Source organism: Eumetopias jubatus, unplaced genomic scaffold (assembly GCF_037043125.1).
Source record: "Eumetopias jubatus isolate StellerSeaLion01/CBP00866 unplaced genomic scaffold, mEumJub1_p1.0 scaffold_2, whole genome shotgun sequence".
In the NCBI taxonomy this organism is placed as follows: domain Eukaryota; kingdom Metazoa; phylum Chordata; class Mammalia; order Carnivora; family Otariidae; genus Eumetopias; species Eumetopias jubatus.
In genome coordinates, this window is record NW_028274808.1 from 113,653,119 (window position 1) to 113,666,641 (window position 13,523).

Here is a 13,523-nt window from a genome sequence, read left to right on the forward strand (position 1 = left end):
CCCGTGTGCTCCTATAAGCAGAGAGGATTGGCCAATTTGTATATACTCACTAGATTATAAATTCCACATTAACAAGGGTTTGTATTTTTTATATAACCCCTCATTTTTGATATAACCTCTCATTGATCTAATCCAGCATCTGGCATTATGTCTTTTATCAACAAATGTAGACTTATTACTATGTTCAAAGACCGACCTTCTGTATCAGAAGATAGCAGCACATAATGGAAACAAGTGGTCTGCTATGTGGAGGCAAGCACTGCAGCAAATGAATCTCAATTTACTTACTAGCAAAATGGGAAAACAATCTTTATTCCAGCTCTACATTTCAGGTATGCACCATTTACTAAGAACCTAAGTCACCTCACACTTCCCAATTCAAGTACTGACAATCAGAGTACAATTTCTTTTACTATCTAGATATACAGGATTTCTTCTCATTTTAATCCTATGATGTTTTATGAATCTGTGGCAGAGGTGTGCCACTCAGATCCCTTTGACCGACTCACTGCCAACTGCAAGGCATGGGGCTAGGTGGCAGCCTCCAGTTGTTGGCTTTGTCAGGGTTCACACCTCAGCTTTCTGGCCACGATCCTGCTCATCGTGAGGTGGCCTCAGGCCAAAGACCCGGCAGTGATACCAGGGGCTAGCCATTTCCACCCAACTGCTCCAACAGGCAGTCTCTTCTCTGGAGTTTCCCATGGGACTGACAACTACTTTGTCAGCTCCGCATCACCGAATGGCAACATCCCCTGGTTAGCCTTGCATGTCTGCTTTACCCCTCACTGGACCATTTTGCACTTCTCACTCCACGTTAGCATCGACTCCTGGAGAATCCTGGAGTAAAATCAGACTAGTTTGTTTCCAATCTAGCCTATCAGCATAGTCTCTTTCTCATTCACTTAACTTCTGCCGATGTTAATAATAATACTTGAAAGGCTTTCCTTCAGCCTGGGCCATTTTAATTTGTATCCTAAAAGCATTTTAAGTTCAGTACAAGACACAATGATTCTTTTCTTTACATAAAACCTTGCAATTTTATCAGCAGTTATTTAAATATATTTCATTGTATTCAGCAAAGATACATTTATTTTATGATAAAAACAAAAACAAAACCTTAAATAAAGGAAGCAGAGACAAAAACACACCAAACTTCAATAGCGCCATCTTGTGGTGTTTAACAGGAACTGTTCACTACTCAGTTGTTGAGGAAAAGGCCTAACGCCTGTTAATCTTCTGTCCGTCTGGTTTAACCATGGTTTTAAAATACGGCCAAACAGAAAACACAATTAAAGTTAAATCAAGCCTTTAAAGTTGGTGAGTAAATGCGGGTCTTGTTTTCCTTTTTCTGAGCCTTGAGGTAGAACCACCTCCTCTCCCCACATCTCTCATCACTATGGTACAGACCAGTAACTTCGTTAATTTTTGTTTTTGGCATTTATCAGTATCTGACATTTCACAATCATTTTCTATCTTTTGTTTATCTGGCTTCCCTACAAGAATATAAGCTCTATGAATACAGAGTCTTTATCTGTCTTATTCACCCCTATAGTCCTCAGGGCCCGTTGGCATACAGTAAGTACTTAAAACTTTTTGAATAAATGAATCTTTTAACTTAATGGCTACATATAAATCAGCCTTGGAATTAGAAAAAAATCACCTGAGAGAGAATTTTCCTGTAAACTTAAAGATCTTGGGATAAGAAGTAATGGAGCCACTAGAGAAGTGACGTTCACAGCCAGTCAGGGAGAACCAAAAGGCCTGCCTAGAAAAAGGGCAAGACCCGACTGGTGTAGAGATGTTTTTAGATGTGCTCAAAATTGTGTTAATTACTGAAAATGAATGCCTGAAGGGAGTTTTCATCTCATACAACCACATTTACAACATATATATATATATGCAGCCCCTGCTCGAATATTTATAGGGATACAGAATTGCAACCTCACAAGACAACCTATCAATCAACTACATTTTGAGACCTTAGACCTACTAAGGGTAGCTTCAGAGAGTCACAAGAATGAATAATTATGGACCAAAAAGTTCATACCATCAGTTAATTAAATCACGTACATAGGGGCGTGTGGGTGGCTCAGTCAGTTAAGTATCTGCCTTCCACTAAGGTCATGATCCCAGCGTCCTGGGATCGAGCCCCGCGTCGGGCTCCCTGCTCTGCGGGAAGCCTGCTTCTCCCTCTCCCACTCCCCCTGCTTGTGTTCCCTCTCTTGCTGGCTCGCTCTCTGTCAAATACGTACATACATACATACATAAAATCTTTAAAAAAATAAATCACATACATAAGTGGTCTTCTTGGCACTGTGGGCGGCACATCAGTCTCATAAAACACAAATAAAGTTACTAATTAGAAAAACTATTTATTTCTGCTCCTTTCATACAGCTTATTGTGCACAAAAACAGTCTTGCATACATATCTGAATAATGTACTGTCACACACTCTGTTTAAAGGCAAAGCACCACAGGTAAAGCTGATCATCTGTCCAGAGTTCTCAGCTTTTGGAATCTTGCTTCCTGATTTTTTACATTAATTTTTCAAAGTTGGAAATGTCATCTCCAAAAAATGTTAAGGGGGCTGTAAAAAATAATCACTTTATTCAATACTATAGTTGTAGAAATGGAGTATATTTTCTTTAAGAAATGAAAAACTAAGAAGAAAATGTTACTTAACATCGTTGGTACATCAGTATAGGCCAGCAGGAAAAAATACTGTGATAAGCTTGTCTCTTTGATACCAAGCATTCTAGTTCAAGCTTTAATGTGCTTCCGATTTTTCACTAGATGCTTCTTTTCTGCTGTTTCACTCTTTTCCCATATTTCACATCAGAGGATTGGTACAGCCTTTAAAAGTTCATTAACAGGAGCAAATCCAATATCCACTGATTTCTTCTCGAAAGGCATTTTTTAACCCATCAGATAGCCCCTGTAGGAATAAAATTCATAAACACAAAAAGTGAATATGAAGCAACATTTCGAAGCGCCCGAATTTTATGATAAATCAAACGACAATCTGAAAACGTAACTGTGTGATTCCTCCTTATGGTTTTTATTCCGCATCTTGCCTCCCCAATAAATGACTACATTACTGGGCTTCATTTCCATTATCCTTTCCCCTCAAAGGATAAAGTTACAAACCAATATGCTCCAAACCTGCAAGCAAATGAAAAGACACTCACACACCTGCAGGGCATGAAGCTCTCCTTCAACCAGGACTGACTTAAAATGCAAACACACAGCTAGGTTATCTATTTCCTCAAATCACAGAATTAACAACAAAATGACGAAGAAAGAAAGGAAAATGCCAATAGGTATACAATAATAATATGGAGAAATGGCAGGTTACACTAAGGAAATCAACTAAAAAACTGAAAAGTGCTGTTGTGTCTACTTAAGTCTAAATGTAAAAGGACCCTGAGTCAAGAAGGCAAAATTACACTTCATGTTCAGTGTCCAGCAAGTAACAGTTATCAAATAATAAATATTTGCTAAATACAAATGTCAATGTCACAGAGGCAATAAAACAAACACTTCAGAAAGTGGCCTGTCAAAAAGGAGTAAAATAATGTTTTTTAGCACATGTAGAATTAAATTTCAATTACACAGAAAAATCATGTACATGCATTCTCCTAGTCCATAAATGACATTAATTATTATTTTCTTACTTTTATTTTTTATTCCCCCTTCCTTTAGAATTTTTTCGCTAAACTAATCCTATGATCTTAGGACTTAGGCAGGAGCTCCCTAGCTTTTCTCATCAGGTTTAATAAACACCAGCTCAAACTGCTAAAAAGGCAATTTTTGCCACTCTGACTAAAACAGGCCTTTTGGGGGCAGCTGGGTGGTTCAGTCAGTTAAGCATCTGGCTATTGGTTTCAGCTCGGGTCATGATCTCAGGGTCTTGGAATTGCCAGCGCCGGGAGTCGGGCTCACGTTCAGCACAGAGTCGGCTTGAGAATCTCTTTCCCTCTCCCTCTGTCCCTCCCCCCACTCTCTCTCAAATGAATAACTAAATATTTAAAAATAAATAAATAGAAAATAAAACAAGCCTTTTGTCCTGAGTTGCATAATATCTATTCAATAGACTATTTTATACAGCTTTATAACAGACTTGCCTAGAAGTGGAAACCCATCTCTCTACTCCCACCAAACACTTTGCCTAATTTTAGGAAATCAACACATGATACAGCACGCCATCTTTTATTTTTTTAATTTTTACGATTCTTTTAGGTCAAAACTACCCTAATAGTGAAGACTCTAGAGAATCTAATGACCGTTATTTTTCAGAAGTACCAAGCACAAATGTATACCAGAGTCTCCCACCCAGTATCCAAACATCATTTCTTTAAACCTGTCCACATTTAAAAGGTACCTAATGCACATACACAATCCCACATACATTATCTTATGAATTATATGAGAAAAATTTTATTTTCAAAATGAAAACTGTTTTTCTGTAACTCTGTACTAGTACTATAAAAATATTAGGCACTAAAATTTGATTTTTCACTTTAAATGTACTGTCATACATGCAAATAGTCAAGAAATACTCATTTTTTTAGTGCCCATGTTTCTACAAAAGATATGGCACCAAATAAAGCCATGTTTTGATTTGTAAAATTTTATCTGTAGGAGAGACTTCAGGTCTCTAAAAGAGCATAAAAGAAAATATAAAACTAATAGTACCAATTCATTGCTATTGTTTTTTCCTTTTTAAAGGTTCCTCTTACTAAAGACATCAAACTCTTTGTGAAAGACTTCAACCCTGGAGGTTATCATGCTGAATCTTATATAGCATAGCTATCCTTTATCTCAGATGCTAGCAACTTATTTTATCTGAAAACACCCTTGGTTACCAGTGTTTTTTAATGTACTTTCGTTGTTGCTGTTCCACTTATTATGCATCAAACTGTTTATATATGTTGGGACATCAAAGATCATTTGTGTGCAAAAATACAGACATATCCCCTCCTTGCTGGTGATACTAACCATGGCCCTAATGTGCGCAACATGTAGGCCCATAGACATGGCTCATCATCTTGTTTGGGGCCTACAAACATTCCAGAAAATGCAATACTGTTGCTTCCCTTTCTTTTCTAAAATTTGTTCGCTTCTTCCCACTCTGCACCCAGGAACCAGGCTTTAGGAGGTGCAGATGAGGAATCATATCAAAAAGGAATCATAAATTACTTCCTCTTAAAAATTTAAATAAGCTGCATGACAATTTACAGGAAGAAGCAATTATCTGTTTAGATCATTGTTCTGCTTCGATTAAATCTAAATATAATTTACACCTGGGAGATTATATATAAGGGGAGTACACCCTATTTCCTATTGTTCACTTAGTCAGCAATCTTGGATGCTGGCCTACAAATGGGGACAAGAAGACAAATATTTACATAAATAATTGAAACAGTAAGATGGAGGTAATCCAGAGAATTAAGCACCTTCTAAAGCTTTTTTTTAAAGCAGTAAATAGCTCTATTATCCTACACGTCAAATGCCTGAGCTAAACAGAAAAGCACTCACATCCTAAGGAGAGGACCTAAAACCATAAGGAAGAATGAGCAGCTTAGGTAGAATAAAAATAAATCTCGTTCTATGGGCAAAACCAGCCCACTTCTGCTATATGCCTACAAAAGTTCCATCTCTTTTGCTTAATTTGCAGTAGCCTCTTGATCTCTCTGAGAGCCTCCTCTTTTCTTGTTTTGCTATGGAAAAGTTCAGCCTCTTCTATACCAATAGACCTTTACCAACAGGGCAGAAAAAAAAAAAGAGGAACAAAAAGAGGATGCTGCAGTACGTCATTCTTCATACAATTCAGCCAATGGCCAAAACTATTTTTTTTTAAGATTCTATTTTGAATCTTAAAAAGCAAGCAAGGGGGAGGGGCAGAGGGAGAGGGAGAAGCAGAGCCCGATGCAGGACTCAATCCCAGGACCCTGGGATCATGACCTGAGCCAAAGGCAGACACTTAACCAACTGAGCCACCCAGGTGCCCCAAAACTATTTTCCCCAAGCAACAATAAGAGCCACTGGCAGAGGAGTCTGAGGGAACTATATGGCTACACAGATATTCAGCTGACCAAGAACACTGCTCTCTTTTCCCACCCCGCTAAGACGCGAACATGATTGCAGCATTAAGTACTTCGGACTTCCCAGGGGAAGTCTGCCCATTCTACTCCAGACGTGTTAGAGACAATGGGCAGGTGAAGCCACAGAACAAGTGAACTTGTGACGCTCACACACATTCCTGTATTCCCTTTTAATGTCTCTTATAATAAAATAAGGGAGTATCAGTTCTAAGAAATCAGTATCATTGACACTTGATGTTTAACATATTCCCTAAAAAATGAATTTACTAAGAGCTAATCTTTGTATGGTATGTTTGCCCAAAGTTTCTGCAGTTCCTAATACATCCATAGGTGCAATCGGAATATAGGGAAATGGGATCAGACTTGTCCACATTTCAAATAACGATCTCAAATGGAATTATAAAAGTTGCCATAAAACCAATTTGTTTTTGTTTTAAAGATATTGTATGTTTTCTGAAACAAAATTTTCTTATCAGGCCTGCAAACATAAATTCCTTCCTCTTAAGAATTTAAATCCTAGATTTAGCTGCATCACACACACACAGACGCGCACGCGCGCCAAATCCTTTTTCCCAACTTTTTGGAGAGGCAGTAACTCCCTGTCCAAGGCTTAATGGGTTTTCCTCATATCAGCACTCAAAGAGCAGCAATAATATTCCCTACTATCACTATTACTACTGAAATCCCATATTTTATAGATTAACCAAAAAGCAATTTAAAGAAACAGTATCTCCAGTCAGTGATGCTACAGTAAAATAACAGTACGGAGATAATACTCAGAAAGACCTATGGATCTCAATTTTGCTACTAACCATAGCTATAACCTCAAGCAAGTCACAAATTTCTTTGGTTCTGAGAATTGTTATCTGTTTAAGTGAAGGTTAAATTAAATCTCCCATGATTTTACGTGATCCAAGTAATTATTTTACCACCTTGCAACAGAAGTTAAATTGCTGATTATACAAAGTACTTAATAACTTACGGCAGTTTCATTCTCATGAATACTCTAGCCATGAAAAAACTCAATAGGACACAGACGAATCCAATGAATAGAAGAAGAAATCTATTGAGTTTTGGAATGTTTGGTGCATTCGATCGGTCCAGGATTATAAAACCTAAACCTCCCATTGTAAACAGAAAGCTGGATGCAAGTCCTTCCATAATATACTGTCCATTTACTCTGAAAAAGACCACAGCAAAACAGTAAGTGAAAATTCCAAGAAAAATAAAATACTTGTCTTTAGATTGAAATTCCTATTTCTGCTAAAATATTTTTGTGCTAATTTTTTATTCTTACCAGTAAAACTATTTTACCACATTTCTGGGTATTCTTATCAACAAAATTTATTGAGAGCTTATTATGTATCAAGCACTATTCTAGGGTCTGGGGATACAACAACGAAAATCTGTGTCTTCATGGAGCTTTTATTCATAAAGTTTTAAAACCTCAACTAACACAACTGTCTATGTAAAATCAGTGCTGAGATTTTATTAGCTTAAAAAGCCAATTAGTGTATGTATATGAACTCTTTACCCATAACTTTTGTTTAGCTTTTAAAAATGATGGCATTTAAATTTCTATTATCAATTTCAAATTCTGAATTGGTTAGAAATGTTTCTAGAAGTTTTATGAGAATTAATAAACATCTTGGGGCCCCTAGCTGGCTCAGATGGCTAAGCATCTGTTTGGTTAAGCATCTTGGTTTTGGCTCAGTGGGTCATGGAATCAAGCCCCACGTGGGGCTCCACATTCAGCAGGGCATCTACTTGAAGAATCTCTCCCCCTGCCCCTCTCCCCACTCGTGTGTGTTTATGTTCTCTCTAAAATAAACAAATAAATCTTTTTTAAAAATCAATCAATAAAAATAATGTTTCAAAGGGAAAATTTTAAAAGCAAGCATTTTTACCCAGGGCTCCATGAACCCCACACAAGGATTTCCAGCAATCTATAAACCCTCAGAATTATATGCAAATTTTTATATATATGTATATCTGATTTTTCTGGGAATACCGAGCTTTCAAAATTCTGAGTTCACGGATCCCCAAAAAGCAAATTCCTCTGTTAAAGGGATAATTTATACATAGGTATATGTGAAGGAAGTATGTATTTTTTGTTAGCTAACTGCTTTAACTGAAAACACAATACATGCACTAGGCTCAAAAATCAAACAGTGCCCCAATGACAACACTATGAAGGGTTCCCCTACCATCAAGATCTCCTTCCCCCACTCCCGAAGAATCACAATAATCTTTTCAGGAATATTCTATGCAGGAATACCATTAAAGTAAGTGTAAATGCAAATATATAGCTATATTTGGTAGACAGTTATCAGGTGGAGTTTATTTTATTTTTTAAAAATTTTATTTATTTATTTGACAGAGAGGGGGAGAGAGCAAGCACAAGCAAGGGGAGTGGCAGGGAGAGGGAGAAGCAGGCTCCCCACTGAGCAGGGAGCCCGATGTGGGGCTCGATCCCAGGACTCTGAGATGATGACCTGAGCCGAAGGCAGATGCTTAACTGACTGAGCCACCCAGGTGCCTCTCAAGTGGACTTTAGAAAGCAATACTGTAAGCACTGCTCAGATGAACCAAACCACACTGGAATGGTGTTTCATTACTGAAATGGAATGCCCAAATCTCCAAAATTATTATTTTTTATTTGATAGTATAATCCAGGGGTCCACAGAGTTTCTTCTTAAATGGCCAGACAGTACATGTCTTGGGCTTGCAGGCCACATGGTTTGTGTCACACATACCCCTGCAGCTTGAAAGCAGCCACAGATAGTATATAAACAAATTGGTATGTCTAGTTCCAATAAAACATGACTTACAAATAAACAGGTACCCGCAGTTTGCTGATCCCCAGAATAGCCAAAATGTATTTTAAACCAATACCTTCCTTTAAATAAGTGATCATGTCAATCACTGTGAAATATTTTATTTCCTATAAATAAGTAACATACTTCTATTCTTGCCCACTTCCTGCCATCTCTGAAGTTAGCATTTTAGCTATTATCTAAATGCAGACAGCCCCACAGGTTTCACTATATTTTTAGAAAACATCCATACCCAAGCAACCTTCCTTCCCACCAAACCATTCAAAAAGGTAAGTGTTACCTGTAGGCCAAGAAAGCTACTGGTCTCTGATGTCCATGTTCATCGGTCATAGAACCAACACTTGGAGGCTCAACAATAACATCATAAATTATTCCTATATGAAAGACAATAGTACAGATTAGAATGGATTTCTAATTTTTAAAAAGGGTTAGAGTTTGCATGTCTCTAAAGGTTCATTTATATTTCAACAGGACTGCTGTGATACATTATGATAATCAAATGAAGCCCAGCTAATCTCCTAAACTTTAGATAAACCATTCAAAACTTCAACTCAATATTTTTGAATATTATCTCTAAAACAGGTATTTGATAAAAGAAATTCATTCAGTAACTGTTTCTAATGCTCAAGATACTCCAATTCTCCACAATAAAGGAGAGTTAATATTAAGGCTATATTTTAGTTCAAGAAAATGTTCTACATATGCTTGGATATGTTTCTATCAACTGAGAGGTAACTAGAGAAATCTTCTCACTTAAATATAAAATAAGGAGACATTTCTAAACCATACCAACAGGCAGACAAGCAATACTAGAGATTCGTGATCATTAACGTTAATGTCCATCAACATTAATCGTTTCCCCAATCTCCCATTGCCAACATCTACTCTTTACCTTTTCTACTATTCTCCAACATCCTCACTTCCAGCTTTTCTTAAGCATAGTGAGACTGTGTCTCCCTCACCCTTGACTAACAAAGCAATCACACAGGAATTCCCTAATCTCTCCACCACCACCGAATCTATAAAGTAGCACCTGCATCCATCCTTACCTCCTTCCTTCCAGCTACAAGAGAGAAAGAGTCCCTCCTCCTATCAATGTGGGATTCCTTCTGCAATGATCAGGACTTCATCCCCTTCCACCTTCTCATAGATTTGGATCCTTTGGCTAGCTCTCCTCCTGCCTGTATTTTCAACCTCTCCTTCCCTCTATCAACTCTCCCTTGACTCCAAACCCTCCTAGTTAACACCCTATTTCTATACTCCCTTTCTGAAGAAAAGTCAGACTTCCTTCTGGAAAGAAAAAAAAAAGGTAAACTTTTCTCCCCTTCCTCCTTTACCCTTCATTCTTCAACGCACTCCAACCTGGCATCTGCCTTCACGGATCTTACTCTTGCTGAAGTTGCCAGTAATCTCCATGTTGCCAAATTCAATGGACATTTTTCAGGTATCTTAGGAGGCTTCCCGGTGGCACTCAATCCAGTTTACTAAATCCATTTTCTTTGGGGGAAAATTGGCTTTTGTGACACTCCTGTCCACGTTTTCTTGTTACATCTCTAGCAGGGCCTCCTCTTCTATAAAAGCACTAAATGTTGGGAGTTCCTTAGGGCTTGAGCCCCTGACCTCTTTTTCTACATTCTCTCCTGAACTGAACTCCTCCCTTCCCAGGGTTTTCATTCCATGTGCTAAGGATTAGTGATGGTCAGTTGCCAATACCTATCAAATGTTAGCACCAGTAGAATTAGATGTAAGCTCCCTAAGAACAGGGACTTTCTCTGTGTTCTTCAATATCTGGCTTATGAGAGGGTTTCAAAAAAAACCTGTTATCAATCAATTTCAATGGAGACCTCTTTTCTCAATCCTAGACTCACAGCAGCAAACCTGACATAGTCAACTAATTGTAGTTGGCTATGTCCAACTATTACATATCCTGAAGTGACCTCTGGTTCACCGTTCCCCACCAAAAAACCTTCATCTCTTCAAGCTCCGAAAATGACCTTTCCATCTACTCAGATGCTCAAAGTTAAGATTCCTTCATACTTCATTCTCTCCAATCAATCCGTACATCCAATCAATCCATCAAGACCTACTGAATCCACTTCCAAACTATCTTTCATTATACTTTCCTCCATCTCTGCTGCCACCAACCTAGTTAGTCTCAATCAACTACAAAACCCACCTAATTGGTCTCTTGATTCCATATTTATCCATTCTTTTCCTTCTGCCCAGTATTTCCTTTCCTCCAATTCTTCAGATTTTTGGCTAACACGTCATTTCCCTAAGAACCACATATATAATATAAATATAAACGATGTTCCCAACTCCCATTGTTTTCTCATAACTTCTTGTTCTTTCCCTTCAATGAATCTCTAGTAATTTGTAATAAAAAAAATAATTCAGTGGAAAAAGATTTCTGTGATATTTAACCTGTCTCAACCATGACATTACAAGCTTCAGGAGGACAGCATCCTTATGTTTCGTTGACTATTATTCCCAGTACCTAGTGCCTGGAACTTAATAAGGGCTCAATGCATTATTTGCTGAATATTTCTCAGCAATAAATATTATTTATTGATACAAGTACACCCACAGTTTTTAGAAGGGACGCCTTTCCAGTGGCAAAACCGATTCCTTGTATGAGATACCTCATGGCCTTGGCCACTACAAGGTGTCCTTTGCAATCTGCCCCTGGGGTTGGAATGGAGAATCTCCCCGTTGCAACAATCAACAGGGAATAAGTGGACAGAAGAAAAACCGTGAGGCTTCTAACAAAGCCTTGGGCTCCAAGGGGGTAAGGGTTAGGAGAACGAGACTAGCAGATCAAAGCAGGTGAAGACTCTATTATTTTTTTTTAATCACATGCATTTTACATTTCATTTATTCAGTACAGTACCTATTAATGTGCTGAGTAAATGTTAATGCTAATGCAATGCTCGGACAGTATCTTACCAATATAAAAAATACTCAAAATGTATTTTACTTAAATGAGTACAAGTTAACTACCATGATTCTGAATCGAAAGTGGGGAATAGATTCAAAGTCACATTCTAGTACCAAGCCCTCATAGTTTCAGATTCTTCCCTCTTCAGTACCTATTCTTTTCACATCCATGAAAATAAAGATGTCTATGGCTAGTCCCTTAAAAACGGAGCCACTTCTGCTGTCCCTGACGTTTAAACTTCAATTTTGTAACTTCCAAATTAAGTGCTCCACATCACCAAATCTGAAAGTACAGAGCAGTCTTGAGTAAATCCTGAATCTGTGGCTTCAAAGGGTGGTGGCTGGAAGGCTAGCTGGATTGCCAACTCATCACTATACAAAACAACGCCCCTTTTGCGACTTTTTATTTGAAAAAACAAAACAAAAAACCAGGGTAAGACGTTCTGCAGATAAGTACTGCTATTTTCCTAATTCTTTAAATTCTCAACTTTTGCTCTTCAACTTTTGTTTACCTTCTGAGAATCTAACTCCAATCTCAAATATTTATCAAAACCGTGAATTCGGAAAATTCCACTGACATTTATTGTTGATCGGGGCAAAAAAGCGACACCGGACCCTTAGGTGTGAGCTAACAAACCTATGGGCTGTCAAGTCTTTTCCAAGGTTCCAGGGATTATAGACAAAGATAAAGTAAAAGTCCCAAACGCTCTTGACCAACCATGGAAGTACAACGGACAAGACTAGACTCCTCCGGGATCTTTGTCAAAAAACTTAACGGCAAGCAATAAACAGAGCAACAATACGGGCTTGGAAGATATACTGGATTCGGATCCCTAGGCTAAGACGCTAGAGGTGCGGAAAGGCAGCGGGCGTGAGAACAGTTGAGAACAATGAGAGCAGCCTCTCAGAATACCGAACAGGGCGTGAGGGCAAATAAACCTTTGAGTCGTTAATACTTGAGACCCCAGAAATTCCCTCCACCCTCCGAAAAGATCGAGAGCACAGAGATGCTTCCCCCGGCGGCCGAGAGTCGGTGGAATAGACGCGCCTCCGCGGCGGGCCGGCTCTCCGCGTCTCAGGGCCTCTCGGCCCGAGCCAGCCCGAGTTACCTCCGGTGATGAGGAAGTACGACACCACCACCAGCGCGTACACCGTCATGGCCGACGGCATGTGCACCCAGGGCGGTTTCTTCAGCTTCAGGTTGGGGCATTCGAGCACGAAGAACGGGACGCGGTACAAAGTCTCCATGCTTGTGGCGGCAGGGGCTTCTGTAGAGCTCGAGCCCCACGCGCCACCCGGAAACAGGCCCGCCCCTCCCGTTCGCCGGCGCGTGCGCCGGGAAGAGAATTACAGGTCCGCCACTTTAGAAGGCAGTTTGTCTACCTAGCGGGAAAAGAAAAAACTATGAAGAACGGATAAGTAACGTGATTTTAAGCTATGTACTTTTAAGCTTTTTTAATCATAAATTTGAATAAGAAGCTCAATTATTGCCAATGAATAAGCAGGTGATTTATGTACCTTCAAGGACCTGCAGGACGTCAGACGTGGCCAAGCGAGAGAAGCAGGGGAACCTAATCCATCGGAGCCCCTGCCACTCGCGGCAATGGGGATTGGGAAGCTGATTGGACGCGGGCGCTCTAGGTTC

At 39.0% G+C, this 13,523-nt stretch overlaps 1 protein-coding gene across 2 annotated transcripts; it reads right to left on the reverse strand.

The window, feature by feature from the left end:
- Positions 1 to 2,347: 2,347 nt before the first annotated feature.
- On the reverse strand, positions 2,348 to 13,190 carry OSTC (oligosaccharyltransferase complex non-catalytic subunit). Of its 2 annotated transcripts, XM_028121331.2 has the most exons (4): positions 12,988 to 13,190; positions 9,222 to 9,315; positions 7,087 to 7,284; positions 2,348 to 2,935 (listed from the first exon to the last, which is right to left on the reverse strand). In XM_028121331.2, the coding sequence occupies exons 1-4, from the start codon at positions 13,124 to 13,126 to the stop codon at positions 2,917 to 2,919; spliced, it is 450 nt and encodes a 149-aa protein (XP_027977132.1). In that variant the 5' UTR covers positions 13,127 to 13,190; the 3' UTR covers positions 2,348 to 2,916. The 2 variants fall into 2 exon arrangements, with proteins under 2 accessions (XP_027977132.1, XP_027977133.1); XM_028121332.2 differs by lacking the exon at positions 7,087 to 7,284.
- Positions 13,191 to 13,523: the final 333 nt, after the last annotated feature.